The following is a 22,231-nucleotide window of genomic DNA, read 5'->3' as shown; positions in this document are numbered from 1 at the left end:
AAAGTTTCAACATTTCTTAGTATTGTACAGATTAAGTATGTTTTTTGTCCAAAATATGTATTTATAGAATCTATTCGGACATGACAAGCACATACATATTTTGTTCTTTCAAATTATATACACAAGATGTTACCACCCACCGGCTGCTACTCCTCCGTCATGACTGGATACATTTTGCAGATGTTGCCCATAATTTTTGACTGTTTCTTATTTCTCATACATTTTTCATTGGCTCAAATGGATTTAGGCCTGGGCACTCTAATGAATAATTGATGAGGTAAGGACTGTGATTTGTATTTTGAACAACCGCATTTTAAAGCCTTCAGTTATCCAGCCCTCAGAAAACAGCGCACGCCGCGCGACATACAGCTGCTGTAATGCTGATTTACAGACACTTTGCAGGTGTCCATTAAGCCCAAGCTCGATTTCGCTCGCTCAAGAGTTCGTCGCTGGAGCCTCGAAATGGATTCGCGCTTGGGCAAATTTGGATATCAAGCGCTAAAAGCGAAAGTCGAATCATTCATTCGTAATACGCGTGCCGCGAAGTTGGTAAAATTGGTTTCCGCAGTGTTTGCTACCTCTGTTATCGTAAGTGACTGGAGCTCACAGCCCAGTAGATTCATTTTTGTCGCTATCGAAGGTCTGGCGTATCGGCAGCGTGAACAGCTGGCGGCCGCAACGATTTTTACGCCAACGATCTCAGAGCTGGTGTGGGGTCTGCGCAAGTAAATCCTCTCTTTTCTTTTCTCAATAGTTCTTGTTCAGGTTATTTTTCTTGTTATAAAAGAGAATTAACAACACAAATATTTTATCAGGTTATGTTGTTTGGAATTTGTGGTGCTTGAAATTTACAATCTAAGTTTAAAGTTGTTGTCCTAATGTGCTTATGTTTTCCGTTACTCACTTGCTTACATGGAAAATGAAATGAACCAAGTCGTTTATAGTCTGGGAACTTTGTCCACATACTCCAATTATCAAATCAATATTGCTGGAATTTTTTCAGCCTAATTATTTAAATGAACTTGTGTTTAAAGTTGTCAACGACGGGAGGGGAATGGTTTATTCTTTGTGTGTCCACTTGGTGGGGCCAAAAAGCCGCATTCAGGTGGTCTGTCAAACACGGTCCTGGCAGATAAGTTCCGCATCTGACTCGGTGTTTACATGTATCGAATATCAACGCCTTATAATTGCCCAAACATAGGGCGACTGGTCGAGAGATGTCGGCGCAGACGGAGAAAGTCATACAGAATTCTGAGATGGCGCAACTTCCGTTGGTGTGCGGGCAAGTGCAGACAAGCCCATACAGCGCCGCACTTTAGTGAGGACTGAAGTGTTGTCAGGTTTGACTGAGGCTCCGGCGATTGACGGCGTGTCCGGACCTGCCTTGATCACGTGAAGCCGTTACGTCGCGGATCGGTAGTGCGTAACGATAACAACAGTTAAATCGGATTTCGTCTGATGTCTTTTGCAATTCTACTTATTTGATGGACACAAATTTCATATTATTATCATATATAAATATAGACCTCTGACTATATTTAACTGTTCGTACGTTACTTAAAAGGAAATGTCAATCAATATCAACGAAGTATATCCTTGCTGTATTTTTACATCAGGTAATTCTGCCAGTACATGTTTGTGACTTACTTGTGATCGGTTTGCCTTCAATCCCTGTGGCAGACAAATTTTTGAAATCCTCCACGTCATTCAAACATCGATACGTCATTTAAAACTCCCTTTGCGGCGCGCCACGTATAGCGAATCGTACCAAACATTGGGTCTCTGGTGGTACTAACAGTTCAATAATAATAACATGGTATATTTGCAAATACAAATTTTAGTCTCTGTTGTTTGGTATTCAGTATAGGGTACCCAACAGATCCACGTTGACCGGAACGAAATGTAGTGTGCCTGCTAGTGTAGAAGCTAGCACAGTGCCACTTCAACAACTGCACTGATGAGACCTTACAGGTCGAAACAGTGCGTGTACACACCCTGTCTGCAGCTCTCCAATATTATGGCTTTTATTGCACACAAATATAAATTGTTGGTTACTTCTGGTCAAACGGAAGCGTATCGTTCCTACGCGAAAGCGATTAAAACGTCGAACTTGAAGGATTATACGTCAATATATAGCGACAAGGAGCACGGGACTTGTTCCAACATCTAACGCGGTTCGGAGAAGTCATCCGATTATGGGTCGATCTGTACGCAACTCTAGCACACCGAATATGGTCTGGCGGTTTGGAAGGGTGTAATGTCTGCGTTGGGAGGTGGGGAGGCTGTTTCAAGTCGGATTAAAAGGAGGACTTTGTACCAAGTAAAAGTGCAAGTTAACCTCTGAGGGATTTAATTAACTTTTTTGTTCGCTGCCAATCAAGTATTAAGATACCCGCTGGCTATGCTTGGATTAATAATTTACCTTTGTTATGATGACGTTTCGTTGAAGGTAGTTACATATATCCATACAGCTGGGTAAAGGAACATGGGATTTTGTTTGAGCAGAGTATTTACAAGTATATGTTTCATAACGCGCTGACCCTTGTGGTTGTAGGTCATTGGAAATCATACACAGTCACATAGGTTAATATATACAATAGTATTTGGTGTTAAAACAAAACAACATTAAGTTATGTTGCAAGGTGTCATGTAATATGTTGGTAAATACAGAACCAAGTGTTCACAAACTGTTCACAACTTGATCAACCAATTCACGAAAAAAAGGAAAACGTAAGGGAATGTTGTAGGTGCCAATAATTAAATGAACGACCGGCGAAGCAATAAACAATCGAGATGTTGCATTTTAAAACCATTAGATGGAGTATCTTTGTTGCCGAAATAAATCTCACTCTAGTGCGGTTGTAGTAAACATCTCGTCGCATGTCGCCTCCGGCCATCGACAACGACGCCACTCGTAAAACCAGCGGCGAGTTGAGAGAGCGCTACGTTTAGAAATACTTTCCCACGTGCATATGTCACGTGATTGCGCGATGGCGGGAAACTGCGTTTGGCCCACTTTGTGACGTGTCGTGGTGTCATCATCGCAATTGCGTCAGATTGTGTATTGTCGCAAGCGCTTGGGGATTAAGCCGCACCTCCCTCATTCTGTCAATATTAACCTCATCGCGGGCACAACACCCGTCATTGTGTTTCACAATGCGATTACTCGGGATCAGACGCAACAGGTGGATATTGAGATGAAGTGCCCTTATGTGTTCAGTGCTGCAGTATCGACTCACCCGTCTGCGACTTAAAAGATTACATGTCATTTTATTCAAGTCATAATACATATTTTCAGACGCAAATGCTGTTTGTCTCTCATGGATCACTCAAAGCAACCGCATAAAACGGCTTATGCGTCTTGTATTGAACACAGGAAAGTTGTAATTGTACAATCAACGATTCCTACCTTTCGTAACTACATGTCATGCATGTAGTTAAATACCACATAATGTTTGAAAAGATATTTACTAAAACATTAGGCATGGAGGCCACCTGCGTTTTAATCTTTTGTTGTGAAAGAAGATTACATATCAGACGATTCATTAAATCTACAGCATTTCTTAAGAAGCATTTTAAGTGCTGGTGTTCACAAAATCAACTAATCAACTAATCAGCATAATAAGGTACTTGTTTTACCAATATAATCATTGAACCAAAACTGCGGTTTTACACGTATTAAAACCTACAGATCCCAAGTCAAGTTCAATCAAAACTACGCATCCATCCCAAATCTTGGTCTCCTTTTCGTTAGGAAATACGACCCTGAGCAGGAAGGTTGTCGCGTCAGACCAAAAACACTCTGTACCTTCCAGTCTTTCCTTCCAGGAGCAACTTACTATACTTTTTAGAGCACAGACGTCTGACCATCGGGAAATCGTTGTCTCAGTGTCTTGTTTTCACAAAGCAGGTTGACATCCGTCCCCGCGTATATTTCTCTATTCGATGATGTAATGCGAGAATCTCCCAAGTACGCTTCAATTCATCGACCACCCTGCAAGTTTCCTGTTGCTGTCCGTGACGCTGTTGCATTGAAGCGATTGTGACAACTGAATACCCGTGGACAGCAGATAAAGCGATATAGGAACTCATTAGGTTGTCCACTAAAATTTTACTGAGAGAATGCGGTGTTTCACGTCAACAGGAGAACCGAGTATTATCTATCTGTCATACTGATTCCCAAGAAAATCCACTGACAGCATCCCTCGCTGGATAGCTTTCCATATCCCTAAGTTCACATTTCACGGCGTGAGAAGTATTGCTTCCTGAAATAAAGAATGTCTTTCAGTAATAGGACACCTCTTTGTTGCGATGTCCACTCGCTTCGCAGAAGTGTGCAAACGCCAGGGTTGCCCTCAAACAATTTTTACAACATGATATTTGTCAACGTTGCCCAGCTTCCCATGATTAAAATGTCTTAAGATTATGAATATAATTTGTAGGATTACTGTTTTTAGTTTTCGCAGTTAGATGAACAAACCGTTGTTTAAGTCCATTGAAATGGGACAGTACACACTCATGTTAATATGCGTGTTCACTCTTGGCGCGCAATCTCTTTGATATGCCTTTTGCCCATCCGGATCTTTACAGGCTAATGACGTCCGTTTTAATCGTCCCCTTCTCCAAACCATAGTGCAAATGCTACATCCTTCATTGTAGCATAACGTCATGCTGAGCATGGCTTAAACACGCATCTCCGGCATTTCCACTTGTATGCGTAATACCGTATCACCTATTGCTGGATGTAATAGTTAAATCCTGTTTCCGGTGCTCTTCTTACGGGATTTCGTTGAATATGTACATGTTGATAAAACAGAAAAGTTGGTCTTGTACATTTGTCTTATTTCAAAGCGCCTCAACAGTACTTATTTATTTGCTAAACATTTTAAACAATGCACATAGTAATTTGATGAGAAATTAATGTAAAAACACAAAGTTCTACCGCAACAACGCGAGCTTGTTTGTCCATTTGCAGGTTCTGGGGCACAACGTATGCATTGTTCATGCCACAGATTGAACACACGTATTGGAATAATTTCACAGCTTTTTTAGTCTTAAGCAGTTGCTGGGGTACATGTAGCTGCTTCCACATTTTAGGCCTATAAAATCATACTCAAAACTACTGCGGTAAAACAACACGTATTATAGTAACGAAAAATGTAGTTAAAATGTTGAATAAATTTGTAACGGTTTTGAATGATTTGTTGTAGCTTGTGTTGTCCCAGCTCACAAAACTAAACTGTTACAAAATTGACTGCTGTCATCCAGTAATTCATCCGAACTGCAGGAACATGAGATGAGCTTTATAGATGGTTCCATTGGAGATGGGAAAAATTTCGAGCACTTTTCAATGCAGCGCCGCAAACACGCCTGATTATTTCCGCACTGCACGCGCGTTGTCATACTGCTGCAGTTCGATAGTAAGTAGGAGAAGCGCTTATTGGTTGGCGTGCTTTCCCGCCACAAAGAGCACACGTGCTGCGGAGGCGCTCCAAAACATCTCGGATTTCACCCGGGATAAGGGGATCACATTCCAGAAGAAACGCTCTCCTTATGCGCCACGTTTTTAGCGCCGTTTTGGTAAGAACTTGCGGAAAGCAATGTTTTTTTAGCTTCGTCGTGACTGCATGGTAGAAGCAATTTTTGAGGCAACCAACAGTTTTTTGTGCGAATATTCTTCTGGCAAAACAATCGTCAAGGTTTATTAATTGTGCTCTTAGATAAACTTAACAGTATCCAGTTTACTGTAATACAGTACGAAAAAGAATGTTTGAAGCATTCCCAATGATACCCATAAAGTCTACAGTTTTCTAAAAACACGCAAAGCTTTCGTCTGGGGCGTTTATTTGAAAAAACACGCACCAAAATAAGCACAAAGATAAAGCTCGGAAGTGGAAACTTCGAAAATCCAAAATCCAGTTTTTTGAATAACGTATCAGGCAAATATAAATAAACATCCAGTAGAAATAAGATCGGCGCAAACTCCGGCGCTAAACGAAAAAAACATAATGAACTTCACAGCGGTTGTGTATATTATCCTAAGATTCTTAGTTAAGTTGGAAATGCACAGTTGCATCGTCCAATATACTTTTATCTGCATGCTAATAAACATACAACACAGTTTTCGCTTAATGTTGCACAACGAACGCTAAATCAGACAAATCATTTCCCTGATTATAGTTCGTGCAAATTGTTTGTGCCGACCCAATTTTGCGCAACTGGCGAGCATAAACTGTCAATCAAATAACAAACTGGCGATTGGAAAAAAAGTATTTAAAAAACTAAACAGGCAGTTCATGTTGAATGGCAGAATATTTCTTGGAAGTATGATTGGAGTGATCGGCAGTAGACTTGTTGGGTTGACGGCAGTATCGACGTTCAGTAAATGCAGTTTGGTTTTGTAAGGAAGAAGCGTCAATGCTGCAAAAAATGAAAGATATTAGTTTTAAACAATCAAAAAGAATGATATGTTTGATGATGATATCATATAGCGCTATTTTAAGCGCAAGCCCGATGACATAATGTTGATATGACATCATATTTGCATATGAGTTCAACCGGCGTGTAACGACCCTTATATAAAGTGCCCTTGACTTGTGCAATCCCCATTGTTCTACGCCGTACGTGATTTCGAACAGCTGTGATGGTAAAGAGGACAAGTGATAACACCTCGTCCATTTGTGGAAAACATATCAAGCCCACAGTGTGTTGTGTCACCAGTTAATGTCACCTATGGAATTGAGTTTGGTGCCATAAATGTTTCGTATTTTTACATCTGACGCCACTATTTGGTTCCCACACGTTGCTGCTTGTAACTTCTACTCGTCAACTGAAGCCACTTGAAAAGTACACGACTACGGCATTATGACGTATCAACCGACCGTCATTGTGCTTCCGCGTTCCCACGTCCCCAAGGCGAAAGCCCGTTGTGAATCCTACAGTGGCCGGTGTCCAGGTGTCGCCGTCGGGACGCGAATTTTTGGCGTTTTGTCGACGGCGGTGAAAGGTGGTTTGTTTATTATCACGTTCTCGCATACAAAGCGTGAGGCAGAGGTCGCGCGTCGGCCCAGGCGTAGTATTTGCTTTGTTAGATTACTCCTGGGACGTTTTGTTTTCACCCCGGGTTTAGTGGGGACATTTAACTGCGCTTTAAACTGAACTGGGATAGTGTTTACGCAGGGAAGCGACGGTTGGGCGAATACTTTAGGCTCGACGCCGGAATTGTGGTGTAACAAAAGGGGTTTTCGCTAACCAGTTGTTCCACACCTGCCCTCGCCCTCCGTTCCCACGTACATGAGGCTAAGCGAACGGACGTTACATTGGAATGTGTGAGCTTCCGGCAATTAAGGAATGCATTGTTCTGTATTTTTATTGATCTCTTTCAAATTTACATCTTGTCAGGCGCCATTTCACAAGACAGTGACCTAATGGCACCATAGATTAATACGGCATCTATGTTAGAATGGAAAAGGCCGAACAGCCTTTGTCTAAAATCCTATCCAATAAACAACGGCGTCAGGACAGATAACAACCTTGTCATCTTAAGCCATTAGAGGATATTCCAGTTTTAGGTTAATGGGAGTTTAATCTGCGGCCCCGCACGCGACCTTCGTGATCCAATAAACTAAAATGCCCAGTTGCGGACAATGGATGCTTACCTCATTGGGACGCTTGGGAAGGCGTTTGTGACAAATTGATGGAATTGGGGTTGGAGGCTTCAGACTTGTCGAACTCACTGTTGCTTGTGGACGGTCGCGACTTTTTGCACGGCAACATTTCTGCACAAAGAAAAATAAACATGAGTTTAATGTTTCAAAGCCAGAAGTAAAAGTTGCCCAGGGCTAATGCAAACGATCGCAAAACAGTTCGCCAGGCCCTCGGACGACCTACTTTTCCCACGGGACAAACCCGCAAAAAGTTGGCAATAAACACAAGTGCACGCAGTAAAGCGACGGGTGGGAGGAGGCATGCATGCAATAAATCTCCCCTCGCTGCATGTTTCTCTCAGCGGGAAGCCGGTGCCCGGGGCGATGCAAGTGCGCGGGAAACTGCACAGGAGGTTCAGTATATTACGTTTTGGACCTTCTAATAAGGTTTTGAATACCAAACTTGAAAACAATCAATTCGTACGTCATTTAAGTATATACGCCAATGCCGTAATGTTCCAATAGTTTGTCTCAAAACACGGGAGTTGCTTCTGTGTAAATGATCAAGAATTAGCCCAACTTCCCACAATAGCTTCACATACAATTCAGAAACGCGTCTGTTGACAGGTTTGTGAGCAGAATTGCACAAGCGCTCTACTTAAAAGCGGGTTTGTTGACAGGCATGTGCATTGTATGACGTTTCCGTTTCAAGTCTAGCCAACTTAACAGACAACGATTTGAAGCCCCATAGAAACAAACATAGTAACAGCTCATCAACCACGAACTAATCACTTAATACTTAAAATACAATAGCATGCAAAATAACCAACCAATTTTACCTGTTAAGGTGCGCTGAACTCCTCCTTTGCAATCCTTTCGCCTCTTTTCGTCTCCAACTGGACCGGCAAAAAGTTGTCGTTTTGACCCAGTGGTGGCGCTGTTGAGGCTAGGTTTCACAGTGGTTTGGACACATTCAAGCGCTGGCTGGGTTGTCGTCACAATGGGATCTACTTCATGCTGGAAAAGAGACCTTGTTCTGACGTCCTTAGGTCGGGAAGTTAGTGACCCACTTTCGGGTAAATGTGTGTTGCATGGAATGATTTGGGTTTGCGGGGTAACATCGCAGAATGTTGGCAGCGGCACTCGGAGGGCAGTCACGAATCGGGCAAGGGACTTGTTGATGTTGCCTTCAATGATTTTTGGTGGACTAGCAAACTTCAGTCCACGACAGAGTCGCTTTGAAGGATTGGTCTTCTTCGCCGACTTGCTTAGAGGAGTAGGACTTGCATTTTCGTCTCGGCAGGCCAAGGGCATTGGTGAAAGTTTTTTGCGACGCTGTTCAAGGTAATCGCATGTTTCGGAATGATGCTTCCTTGGACCCCGAATGTAGAACTGAGGGACCGACTTTCCGTCCAACAACTCCCATTCGAAGCGACGTTTGGTCGGGCTTGGTCCGTCGGCAAGGCGGGGTTTGGCAACTGATTTTACCGCGTTGTTCGCCCAGGAGGGGTCAAACTCCCAATCCTGACGGAAACGCTTATCTTCATTGCTAAATGTAGCATTGAGCATTCTTCGGGTCTCCATTGGATCGGATCGACCGAAAAGCGACTTGCAAGCTTGAAACCTTGGTTTTTCTTCAGTTTCGCAATATGCGTCGAAAGCTGAACGAAGTGAGTTGTACTTTGGCGGAGGAACCATTGTTCTTGCTGTTATTAGTTCAACTATGCTCACGAAAAAAGAATCTAAATTCAACAAAGGTTTAGTAAATAGTGCTAGGCAAGTTGAGACAAGCACACAATTGCTAACCGGGGAACGCTGCTGTTCCTTGACACATAAAGCACAACTAACTTATTTAATATAGAGCTGGTTTGTTTCAAAACGCGACCTAAATATTCAGCAAATCTGTACTTGCGCGTCCACTACGATATTTACACCGTGCCCAGATATGTTGTACGCGGCTGATTGTTTAAAATTTTGTACTTAAACTGGTTAGCCCTCACTTGCTATAGTCGCGAAAACACAACCATCCTAAGCTCTGTTGCTGTGCTTACTACTGCGCGACGGTTTACTACGCTGGGACTTGTTCGGATCGTGTCCGGGCGTGCCCTCTCAAACAACACGTTCGACTACCATCACTTCATTCAAAGCCAACCGACGCGCTGCAGCCGTTTGCGGGTCGAAATCCGAGACTCTCCTCTTATTGCCTCGCCGTATTTCCTTTTTCTCTCCGGATTAAGAGCGCACCCATTTACGTTTCTTCTTTTTTCTCAAGCTGCCTTCTTTCTTTTGGTCCCGCCTCGTTCCTCACCCTTCTCTCGCGGCGACATGATCGCGGCGCGCATCTGTCGACTCCCCCAGACGTGATTAAATCGATTTTCACGCTTTGTGCTCCATCTTGCCCGAGTTGAACAAGCGAATGTTCCCCGAACTGCTGTCTGCGTTGGTTTGTTACTGATGCAAGTTGTTGATTTGCCTTGAAATGCCAATGAAGGACATTTTTGCACGAAATCTTTATGTTGGATCGGTATTACGTTCGGGGCTTTTTGCGATGTTGCTCGTAAATTATAATTTTACAGTACACTGTATTTAAAAAAGAATTATTTTATTGGTAAAGCATGGTACTCAAAACCAGTCACTTTGTCTTATGTTGGTGTGAGGTTTTACACATCTAACTTTTTTCTTATCATTATTTTTGACATACGGTTTTTCTTGGTCATGTGGCAGTCGCGTGGCACACTAGGATCCTTTGTTACGTAGATGTTTGCCAACAGTGGCACGCGCGCTGTTTTATTCCGAATTGCTTTAATCGCCCGCGAAAGGCGATAATTTGGGGCTGACATACGGCGCACCCGGGGGAAGCGACATATGCCCTTGGTGTCGAACATCGGCCTTGTCGGCTGTTGTTCTGTGACGCAAAAGCGCAACAGATGGTTGGACGAAAGAGCGCGATGAAGCGTTCAGTGGGGGGACTTCGCCACAATTAGTAGAACGAGCTTTTGTCTCCTTATTCGGACAATAGGTCGCTATTTATCGGACCTGAATTTGAAAAGAAGACAAACTTGTAAAACACAAATGAGCAGCATGTTTCATCAGAACAACAAACAATTTGACCGCATGTGCCTTGATTTGAGGTAATTCTGAAAGTACTGAACGCAACTAATCATCGGGCGCGTGATAGTAAACCAAATATTGTATTCTGTATGACAAGCAATATAGTCACAAGTGTACTTTGTTTCTTATCCAAACCGCAACGCTTCAAAAATTACTTGAAAACAAAACTTTCATGTAAGCAATTAAGCCGATGATGTTTTTTGAAGCTCAAGAGCAAAACTTTTAATCCGATCTTTAAAATAATTTTATACGATCTTTTCCGTTTAAAGAAGGAATTTCCCTATCATGTGTTGATGCATGAATAATTTACCCACGAAAAAGAAAGTGAGGTGGTAACAGAACAGCTGCATAAGACTGACTGGAAAGGTGACGAAGCGTCTTATAAAAGTGAAAAGCCCGCGTAACTGGCGAAAAATACCAAGCGAGGATTCTTGCCTCAGTTGTTTGATGTAAAACAGCTTGATCAGACGCAGAATGCCCGAAACATCGCCTGTCAAATGTCGTTTAACAATGTTCAAAGAGGTTGCACGCCGCGTCAGTTAACACCAATCACAACAAAAGCTAAACGAGAAAAGAGCATGATTTGAGGTAGTCTCTACACCAAACAGAACTACAAGTCATTGGATTTTATTAAGGAATGAAAAGGGTAGTTGTGCAATATTTGCAGAAGTATGTTCCTTTATTCAAAAATATTGCCAGCTTTATACTTCAAACTTATCAAACTAACTTACAATTGTAAACTGATGTTTTGATTCAACAGCATATGTCCATGCCCAGCATCCATTATTTTAGGCTCTGTATATTTTTACAAATATGTATAAATACATTAAACAAGCCTCCTTAAAACTGCGTTGGATGTTTATTTTAGGAAAGAAGGGTATATCTATATCATATGGACTATACAGACGCTGGGTGCGTGGGTTCAAGCGTTCCGTAAAAGGAAATACGTCAGAGAGCACTCGCGGAGACTTCATTGCAGGGTTTCCTTTCGCCGCGTATACGTAGTGAAGTGTTTCATTCAACCAAGAACAGTTAATTACGGTTGAGTTTGTGATCAAGCGTGGTTTCGAATATCGCACCATAGTAAAACAAACAAGAAAAAACAAACATATGTGGCAAAGAAATCGAATCCTCATGTAAATAACGAAGTCTTAAGTAAACTATCTTCTCTGTCTTTAAAAGTCCATGACCTTTCACAAACAAAACAATGCAACGTTTTGTGCCGATTAAACAAATATCCTTCCCTCGGTTTCTGACTCATGTTATCAACCTAAATATTTTCGTTGCATCATCGAGTGTTTCCGCATTGTGAACGTTTGCAGGAGAGATTATCCCCCAACGACATTAAATCACAATGGATTAGGCTGTTGGGAAATGTTGCGTTTCGCTGTTAATTCCATCGTGGCTTATTACATTACCAACATTAACCAAAGGGCTTCTTTTAATTTCCAACTCCTCTTATTTCCTGCTGAGCTGGAGACAGACGCAGATGCTTTCAAACGGAAAACGACTATCACAATACCCTGCTCACATTCGTTCTTTATTTCTTTTGTACCAAATCTTGTAAAACTCTTGCCGATAAGATTGAGTTTATAAAACACATAGCATTTTGGAGGTAACATATCATCGACTTTTGAGATAACTTATTCATGTCTGCTAATATGCAAAGCAAGTTGCTATTTCCAGCTTCGACCACCAATAATAGTCTTCTTGGCGACGAAGCGGAACACAAAATGCCACCCCTGCAGCAAACTCGTTACCATACAAGGATTTCGCGCGTACTGACATCTAATTTTGGTCGGTTTGGGAAGCGCCGTCGTCAACCAAAACACGTGGTTATTCTTACACATATGTAGGCCTGCAAATTAGCTGCGCTGCCTGGAGTGCTGAAGTCACATGGAAGCTTTATTTGTGCTGAGGGAAATGGCTTGAACTCTAGCATGCCGGTATGATCCTCGTGAAATATGCACAATAATCGCCTGCAAATAAAAAAATGGATTAGCAGCTTACTTGTTTTTGACGAAGTATGCGTAACTGCCTGAGTGACCGAATAAAGTTGATAAGAAATGCTTTTATTTGTTCCCTGACATCGTTATTAACAAGGAACTGCATAAACACCACAAATATTTGCAACACACGAAAGTGAATCAAATAAAAACAAGCGATTGTTGACCGCATGGTCTTTCGTTGCTGTGGCCCATTAATAAGTAGGTGCTGTTTGATCAATCCACCTTCGCCTTTCGCAATCAACTGTTAACGGGGTTTCGTTTGTTTATTTGCCCTTCTGGGAAATTTTAACTGCACCCTGCGTCACAAAACAAATGGTGATCAACACGCAAGTGTCAATGGCGCTCTATTTTAGAATGTTTCCACGGTATTTAATAACGCTGTGTATAGTGCAAATTATGTTTCGTGACTGCGCAGTCTGCAAATTGTTGTGTTAGGTTAGTCGAGATAACTTTGATCGATCGATACTCCTCACTCCCCCGTTTTAATTTGACTTTTATGTATGTACAGGTTCCTCAATACGCCGTGTCAGTGTCACGTCTATAACTTCAGAACTTGCTGGTGCACTGTTTTGAACAGACTGATTGTTACAAAAAAATTATTTGCACGAGCTTTCGCGGGCTTTAATCTAGCTTAATTAGGCGCTGCAAAATCAGGGTAATTGTGAAACTCGTGGCTGCTGAGATGCTATTATGAGCATGGTTGTGTAGAACAAGTACCGGTTCGCAACAACGCGCGGTGTAGTGCTTCCTAATATTACGCTGTATTAAGTTCATGTTTATCGATTTCTGATCAAAGTTGTTTAAAGTTCTGTTAGGGCTGGGTACAAGTAGAGACGATTATTCTTGTTATCGCAGTTGTCACAACCACTCTAATAAATCATAATCATACAAGTGTATGAGAAAACTGCAACTGGAAGAGCCCCGTTATACGTGACTGACAACATGGGGAGAGAAGTTGACATTATAGTGTGATCCGGGAAACCATTTGGTGGGAGCGCTGCCACACATTCAGTAAAACAGTTTTGTGTACATAAAGTTGCTGAAACTACATTGACGACAAACAACACACTGGTATTTAAACAATCGGCAAGTGTGAACGACCTTACATGGGCTTTACAGGCAAATATAAGGGAGCTGTTTGCCTCGTGCCCCTGGCACCTGTTACCGCCGTACAAAGTCCTATTTAAAGACCAACGATTGCAAAAAGGTTGGGCCACGGGAGAAGTTTTATGTCAGTTGTAGTTAGGTAGTATTTATCCAGTGCTGGCCTTATAGGTTAATGCTTCTCTAGTTTGGCGATAGTGTCTGTCACAAATCCATTCATCCAATTTTTGCGAATAAAAATAAAAAAATATGGCATTCAGCTTTTGAACTCTTGATATTATTCCATTCAATTACTTACATTCGCAACGGATTGACTCAGCTGATTTATTTGTTATCCGTACGATTTAATAGACAAGTTGCTACAAAACCGGTTTTAACAGCCGGTTTTTGTTTGAATTTACGACCGTATTGCGTGATAAACGACTTCGTTGGTGGAGCCGTCGCGTGCGTACTTGAAAAAATAGTCCACGAGTAAACAGTGGAAATCAAACATTGAGGAACAGAGTTCTGTTTAAGATGTCCGCATTTCTTCATATATATTTTGTTGTTGTATGCGAATACACAAGGGTCCAACCTACGCTGTTGGTCTTTCCAAGTAATAATTTATTACATTTTCCAATAAGACATTGTATCATTCACCCGTCAGGACAACCCTAATTATTGAGTAGTCTTTCGTTGATGCACGATTAGTGTACTCCGACCGAGCGCGTCACGCAAATGTGGGCAGTGCAAACTTAACCACAAGTCTTGCAAGGAGAGGCCAAGGGAGCGAGTAACGGTAAAAGGCGATAGGAGCAAGAAACACGAAGCGCTGCGATCAGAAATCGTAAACAAGTTTCCCGCGTAAATTTGTCACGTGTCTGTGACGATGATTTCCCTCAGCTGCGTTCCTGTCTTGTAATCGGTCTGGAAAGAAAAACTGCCGTCGGTGAAAACAAGTCCAAGATTTATGTTAAAATGTGACATTTTCTGCATTGCCACGTACAAACCCACAGTGTTATCAAGTGTTAAGTTTGAAAGTTCAGGAGTCTGCGATGAAATGAGTTTATATTATTCGTTTCAGTTTCCTGTAAAATCGAACATCTACACTGTTTTCCCATTTACTGCAATCTTTCAACCGGTTCAACACGTTGCAATGCATTCGTTAAAAAATATCTTAAATTATCTCGTGCAGGAGTAGCAACCAAAGAGTGACAAAAACAACAGAAGATTGTGTTTTGTTATCGTGTAAAATGTTATATGACGACAACATGGAGAGACAATAAATAATTTCTATTCGTCATCCGGCTTTCAAGAAGCAGATCCAAGTTTTGAATTGTTAATCTAAGATCGAACAAGAGACTACAACTCTGGCTTTTAATGCAATATCCTGTTTGCTTTAATCCATTCTCACGCTCAAGCCGGCTGAGAACTGACTGACGTACTCCGCCTGCTGTGTACAATGCACAAAAAGTGTGTACAAATAATAGCGGGTGTGAACCAAACTCCAACATCTTTGATTAAATAAGTGCACCCAACAGCAAATACATTTTCAAGTGTTGTCAATTTAGTTGTTTTACAACTTCGAGTTACTTTGTCAGTTTGCGCTGTTGGCTGATATATCGGATCGAAGCCCACTCCTGTTTGTCAAGTTCTCTCGCACAAATCACGTGACCCCAACAACCTTATCTGACCGCATTATGTGTACTTGGACGCAGCCACCGTGATTTTGAAAGCAATGGGTAGCGTTTTATCTAAAAAGTTTCACGGTTTCGGAATTCGCTAATCTGTAAACGGAGGGGCCAACTCACCTATTGGAAAGTTTGTCGCCTGAACCAGGGTTTTTCAAACTGTGGCACGTGCTTCGGTTTATAGCCAAAGTTTCATTAACAATAACTTAAGTTTTAATAAAGTTTTGACAAGTGTTGTGTAACGTCATAAACATCGTCTTAGAAGTGAATATTGTGGATATGTGGTGATGGATTAAATATAGCTTGATTTAATGTTGAATTCGAAATTTTGTATTTGGTGTGCCGCCAACGACTCAAAGGATACAAGTGTGCCGTGACCCTTTCAGGTTTAAAAACCACTAATTTAAACGAAGTGTGCTAAAGTATACAAAGCAAAATCAGTCACAATTACCGCCTTTGTTTTTCAACATTAACAAAAACAGACAAAGGCTTCAGTCAAAGGAAAGCTCTGTCATGTGAGGAAGCAGTCGGACGTCGTAAAACAAATAATTGCCTGCGAGTAAAGACTTTTTCCGGTCGCATATCGAACTAATAACCCAGTTAAATTGGTTAATTGCTTGAACGGTGCACATACCTCATACGTGTGCCTTTTTGGTACCCTGTTATCTTGTCACCAGAGATGCAATTATCTTCACTTAACCACGCCTTTAAAATTACGAAGACTTCGTCTTTACTAGCAGTTGTAGTTTTTGTTTTTTTTTGCCTTTTTTCTCCTTAGTTTTCATGTTTTTTATTTCAAAACGTAAAAAAGTTTTTTATTTGCATAGCTTTTTAGTTTTTTACGCGTATAGTAATCAAACTTTATGAAAAGGGATTGTCCAAAAACAAAAACTATGCATGTACAATGCGCTGTTGCTATGTAAGAATAACTGTGCAACAGTTTTAACCCATCTTCAGTACAGAGCTACAAAACTTTCCCACGCTTATGTATATAAAATGAGAGTGGTCGCATTGACCTTGGCCGGTTAACTGTAGGTTACACCAGAGATCACAAGGTCGCATTAAGCTTGTTACAAAGTGGAAAGGTCAAAAGATTGGTGACAAGATGTATCCGGTGCATATTTAATGTTACCCAAGCGGCCAATTTCTAAAACTGTGAAAAATCGTTCCAGACATTTGTGAAAATCTCTTAAATTGTATCAGTTTTACATCCAGAGAAATTGACGCCTTGCAGCATGTAGGGTTGCGTTTTACAAACAAGACATTACAGACATTTTTATTCGTTGACAATATACTGCCCACGTGATGCCTAGATAATATTTTGCGACATGTCATAGGACAATATAATGTCAATAACCGTCGTTCATTTGACTTGGGCTTCGGCCACGTACACCCTGCTGTTTTCGCCGCACAGGATTAGCTATCCACATCCAGTCGTCTATAATTGGATCTCTCGCGCACTGTGCATCCCTACAGCGTCGCTTTCGTTGTAATCAAATCTTACCCCAGCATGAGGTTTGAGAATGATGCAAAAGTGATTTGCTTTCGTTTAACCTGACAAAAATATAACGTTGGAATTTATTAATGTGTAATTTTACTTTCTCACATAACAGAAGGAAAACACGAATTTTGTTTCGCGAATTATCAATTAATGCCCTTGAATTATCATTGCTACCTTTACGGCAATTCATTTTGCAAAGCAAACTTTAAAACCTAGTAAATGTGCTTTGCAAATGCGGTGACTGTAATAAGCAACGTAATACCATAATCAACAACTAGTTCAGCGAAAAGTCGTGTTTACCGAAGAGTAATATATGGAGTCAGCACAACTACTCCTACTTGTCCTCGGAACGACCGTCAATCTCGTTGGCGGGAAAGCGATTGCCGACGCCCCACCTTTCTTATCTCATCAAAGCGTCGCGACCGTTCGTCTGCCTGGTAACCTTGACAACCCCCACGTCATACCCCGCCTTTACTTGACTGGATGGGGTAAATATGGTCTGAAATCTTGCTTGCTAAACTAAAACGAAATACTGTGTACCATACAATGGTTGGCAGACACTACTTTTTTCTACAATTACCACAGGACAATAAGCAAAACAGGTTCTGTATTAACGAGCAGAACATATTAGAGAATATAGCAATACCAAATGTGGTCGTCAATTTCATCCCAGTGGGGGTGGTATGGAACAACTTGTTGTTTACAGGTTCGATGTCAAGCAACAGTGCAAACCATCGTAACAGGAAAAAAGTACACTAACGATTGATCGAGACAGGACCAACGCTTCGCGCTTGTGAGGTTGTCGTCGAGAAACAAAAGTGTAGTAAGGTTTTGAAGGAAGGTCGGTAAACGAAAAGAGATGTGAGCAAATATTGCCACGTCGTGTAACACATTACAGACGTTTGTACTTTCTCACATTAGAACGGAAAATTACCAACGCTATAATTTCACAACAAGTGAGTATTGCACTGTAAAATACCAATGTTTAAAGACACTGCTCGGCACTAGAGGCAGCATTTTGAACTGAACGAAACAAACTTGAAAATGAGTGAGGGTTGTGTTGCAGTATATTGTAATGTACTTTCCATATACTTTTTGGATTACCATATAGTTGAAATAAGTCATGAATTACTCCCATGTTCGAAATGCCTTACTTATGTTTATTGAAACGAGAGTGGTTGAACTTTGTGTCGAATAAATGCTCTCTGTAGCGCCACCCTTTGGCCAAAGTATCGCCCTTCATCATGGAATGAATTGTTTTGGACGAAATTCTGTAAAACAACAAAAGTAAATATTTAATTGTTGCAACATGAAAGGGCATAAAATGAATTTTAAGTATAACAAACAACAAAAAATGCCATTTGATTGACATATAACGCAACAGACACTTGCATACGAAAGAAGAACGACTGATGGTTTTGCATGCTCACTGCAGTTTTATCAAAAGTGTCAGCAATCACTCGGCTCGGTCTTCAACAGCAAAGTAACGCTCGAATTAAAGCGCGTCGCTTAGCGACGACCCGTAACGGTCTCCGCCATTCGTTTACGGATTACGTCCAAAAGCTAAATTTGCCGCGAAGTTCGGGGTCAGCGACAAGGGTAAGTCGCGGTATCAGCTAGTCTCCAGTGTGGCGGGATGCTGGAGGTTTCTATTTGAACTGCAGAAGACAACAAATTTCTCTGCTTTTTTACAGTTGCCGCTTTCACAGAACCGGTGCTGGAGTTATAGCGGCTAATCAACTTAACTACGGATACACGCTCAAAACGTGATCTCGTAGAAGATAATCCGGCACGTTGCACAACAAAGAAATCAAGTTCGAAGTAAGCGCACGATCTCAAATGTTGGGATAAATTGGAATCAAAATAAGTTGCATTTTGTTGTAGTACGTTGATAAGATAATCAATCTTAACCAAAAATTCAAGCCCTAATTGTGTGGAATGTCGGTTTTCTGGTTTTAGTAAGTTTTAGTAATTAAATATAATGTTGGCAAACAATGAAAACAGCGCTAGATTGAAGGGAGGCAGTGTTTTTTGTTTGGAAACGTTTGCTTTCAGGCATGAAGACTCCCAACAAAAACAAGATCCAACTTTCTCGAAAGTGTTTATTGTAATAACGAACAACGAAAGCTCGTGGCCGCCTGCGGTTGACGGAACACGCAAGGAACGAGGTCTAAGTAATAAAATCCCCCCTTCTCTGCAGGTTCGACTCCCCTCGCAAACCAATTACAAGCCTAAAGCTCGGCACAAACGACCCTGGTTTCAGTTCACGCTCGGCTGCTCCACTTACAGCGCGCGCGTGCCAGCCAAAGACAACAAAACCTAATTTATCGTAGGAGAGACGCCGCTTTGTTGCATCAACAGACGACCCAGAAATTTTTCTGCATCCCGCCAAGGACTTGTTTCAATTTTGTAACGCAATCTTGGTCCGTTTTTCAGACAAATCGGTTTTGTTATGTAGAATTAATTTTAAATTTTGTTTTAATTCGAGGTAGCAGTTTCTAAACGTCCAGCTCCAATTAAAATGATCAATGAATCCTTCTTTATATTTCTTGTCTACAATTGAAGATAAGACGCGTAAAAACCTCAAACAATGAGAAAGTAAATTCATTCGAAATTTTTTGGTGAATGCGACAGAAATCAAATGTGTTTTATCCCAACTTAATTTACAAAAACATACACCCTTTAAATAATTATCACTAAAATTGCCGTTTGAGCTTAATGTGGGTTTACAAATAAGATTCTGTTTTCCAGGATATTCCTCAAACAAAAGTTCACAAAATACCCTTATTTTACAGCGAAGAAAATAAAAATGGTCGCACACCCAGCCCCATCCTCAACAGAAAACCCCGCTGAAAGTCCCAAAACACTGAGTCCTGTTTATTCCCCACACGCCCCGACAATGAGTCACGAGCAGAAGCGGAAAAGGGACGCGCCACCGTGCTCAACCAACTGTTAACAACACGTGACCTAACAGGTCGTTTCCATCGCGACATAGTCCGACAGTATAAAACAACGTTCGAGCCTATTGACTTAATTTCACGGTTGGTGGCTACGAGTTGCTTGCAGCACCTGGTCAAAGATTGGCTCGCTTCAGCAACTGTGAGCGATTGTAAAAATGGTTCATGTGCAGAGTATTTGTGTGTCATACGCAAACATGAAACGTGGACACAAGGCACTAGTGTTACTATAAACATCATTCCATACAGCGGCATTTATTGTGATTTTACACTTCAACTAACCTCTAAAGTTCATTTGAAAATAAAACCTTTTTAGCGCTTGTTAGACTCCGTTGGGAATTATCTCCATCATTTGTCAGAATAGATCTCGGTCGAACCCGCTTACAACCACTTTTGTGGCGGGTTTTTGGAAGACTTGCAGCTTTTCGGGGTTGATACCATTCTGTTTGAAAACAAATGGCCAAAGGTAACCAGAAATAATTGAAAAAATTGGCATGACTCCACATTTTATTCTTTGGTGTTTGGTATAAGACAAGAACATATTAAGTCAGCAACTTAGTTTCAATTTGTCTTTCATGGTCGACCCATGAAAGCAGACAAGTGACAATAAAACCTGACGTACACAGTGTGTTGTGGGTTATCTATGAAAGTGAAAGCCCCAAGTGAAAGCTTTCTGGTGTAACACACTTACCTTCCTTATGAACCAAATAACCGCATTGTTAGACTTGCATGCGTTTGGGTCACGGACTGTTCATGACGTTAACGGTACACACCAGATATACCACTCATGTATTTACCATTTAGCTTCGTTTGTCGCTGTCTGTTTCTTAGTTTGTAACGAGAAATTTCAGGGTTCTTTAACGGCGACTGTGGAGGAGTAAGGCACGGTGTAAGCGTTGTCATCGCATGGATATCACCTTCTTTTGCTGCCGACGCCGCCACAATTTCGAGATCCTCTTCGCATGCGGTCATGGCTACATCATTGCGATTAAGGTGGAAAAGGGACGGTGTTCCCGCTGAATCAGAGGGTTCCCCAGCGTTATGTTCAAGTCGCGCCAGGCGGAAAGGTATAGGTGACTTCGGTCGATCGCATTTAATTTTTTGCTGTGATGAATGGGACGAATCGGTGTCAATGTTTTTCACGCTAATTTTTGCCAGGGCGAATCTTTTCAGGAGGCAGGGTACATCTTCTTTCATTTGACCTATCGGCCTCCAGTTAAATGTTTGTGGCGTGCGTGTCGCTCTGAATGTCGGGGAATTGTCCAAACGAGGTTTCGACATCGCGTCACAACGACATGTCCATCGTATTTGGAAGGCCATCTGCTGACGTTGCGTTTCCTCGTTAAGCATATCTTTCACCGCACGACCGTCAGTGTTGAACAAGTTGACGCATCGCGGGGAAGTTGGTGCAATGTCTGCTCTCATTTCAAGCCTTTTAAATGCCGAGTTGGCCGACGGAAGATTCACTTTGGTGCCAGATGAAGATTTATTCATGATGGCGTAATGTCATTCACACGCGATTACACATTCGCTAGAACTAATCAACAAGCTGCAATCGTGTCGTGATTGCCTGCAACATAAAACACATGACTGTGTTAAGGCAGCTCATTTCTTTTCACCACGCCATTCGGAGGAGGAGATTTCCCAAACTTCCTGTCACGAATAACATGAATTAATGTGGCGACACTCCACGGAAGGGAATGAAAGTCGTGGCCGGACATAGTGTCCACCCGCATAACTGTCACACCACTTTCTGTTGTGATTAAAGGCAATCCGCCTACTCAAATATTAAATCAAGTCAGTTTTAAAACCACGTGCTATGGCCTTGGTATAGGATATCACCATACTCCCGTCACAAACTTTGTATTCCACAGAGCGTAAATCAATCAGTAGGAAGGTTTTTTTTATCAAAACGTTATAAATTAAAATTATGACCAATTTGTTCCTGATAACATTAAACTTTAGTATTCACAGTTTTACTGTAGCAATACAGTACGGAAATACTGCAATGCACTAAATGATTGTGTACTTAAACAAGTGCGTCTGTTTAAGAGGTAGCATTGACCCATAGTAAACTTTGCCTAAAGAACAGTTAATCACATGAATCGGGCAACAACCTAGGGTCATTTACTCACAATTGTCACGTACATCGTTTGGTTCACGAAGCTCATACTTCACATTGGCGCACGCAAGGGCATCAGGAAACCGCAACCCACTACGAATACCACACAGC

General features: G+C 41.6%; 2 protein-coding genes across 2 annotated transcripts; both read right to left on the bottom strand.

Annotated features, from left to right (window-relative positions):
- Positions 1–5,833: 5,833 nt before the first annotated feature.
- Positions 5,834–9,384, bottom strand: LOC145911393 (uncharacterized). Its single transcript, XM_082998712.1, has 3 exons — positions 8,486–9,384; positions 7,659–7,778; positions 5,834–6,420 (listed from the first exon to the last, which is right to left on the bottom strand). The coding sequence occupies exons 1-2, from the start codon at positions 9,342–9,344 to the stop codon at positions 7,660–7,662; spliced, it is 978 nt and encodes a 325-aa protein (XP_082854838.1). The 5' UTR covers positions 9,345–9,384; the 3' UTR covers positions 5,834–6,420; position 7,659.
- Positions 9,385–17,664: 8,280 nt separating this feature from the next.
- LOC145911307 (uncharacterized) lies at positions 17,665–21,564 on the bottom strand. Its single transcript, XM_082998608.1, has 3 exons — positions 20,796–21,564; positions 20,281–20,440; positions 17,665–18,312 (listed from the first exon to the last, which is right to left on the bottom strand). Exons 1-2 carry the CDS (start codon positions 21,490–21,492, stop codon positions 20,283–20,285), a joined length of 855 nt encoding a protein of 284 aa, XP_082854734.1. The 5' UTR covers positions 21,493–21,564; the 3' UTR covers positions 17,665–18,312; positions 20,281–20,282.
- Positions 21,565–22,231: the final 667 nt, after the last annotated feature.

Source organism: Ascidia mentula, chromosome 8, assembly GCF_947561715.1.
Source record: "Ascidia mentula chromosome 8, kaAscMent1.1, whole genome shotgun sequence".
NCBI lineage: Eukaryota > Metazoa > Chordata > Ascidiacea > Phlebobranchia > Ascidiidae > Ascidia > Ascidia mentula.
The sequence above is the reverse complement of the archived record's forward strand: the minus strand, read 5'-3'. Positions and strand labels throughout refer to the sequence as shown.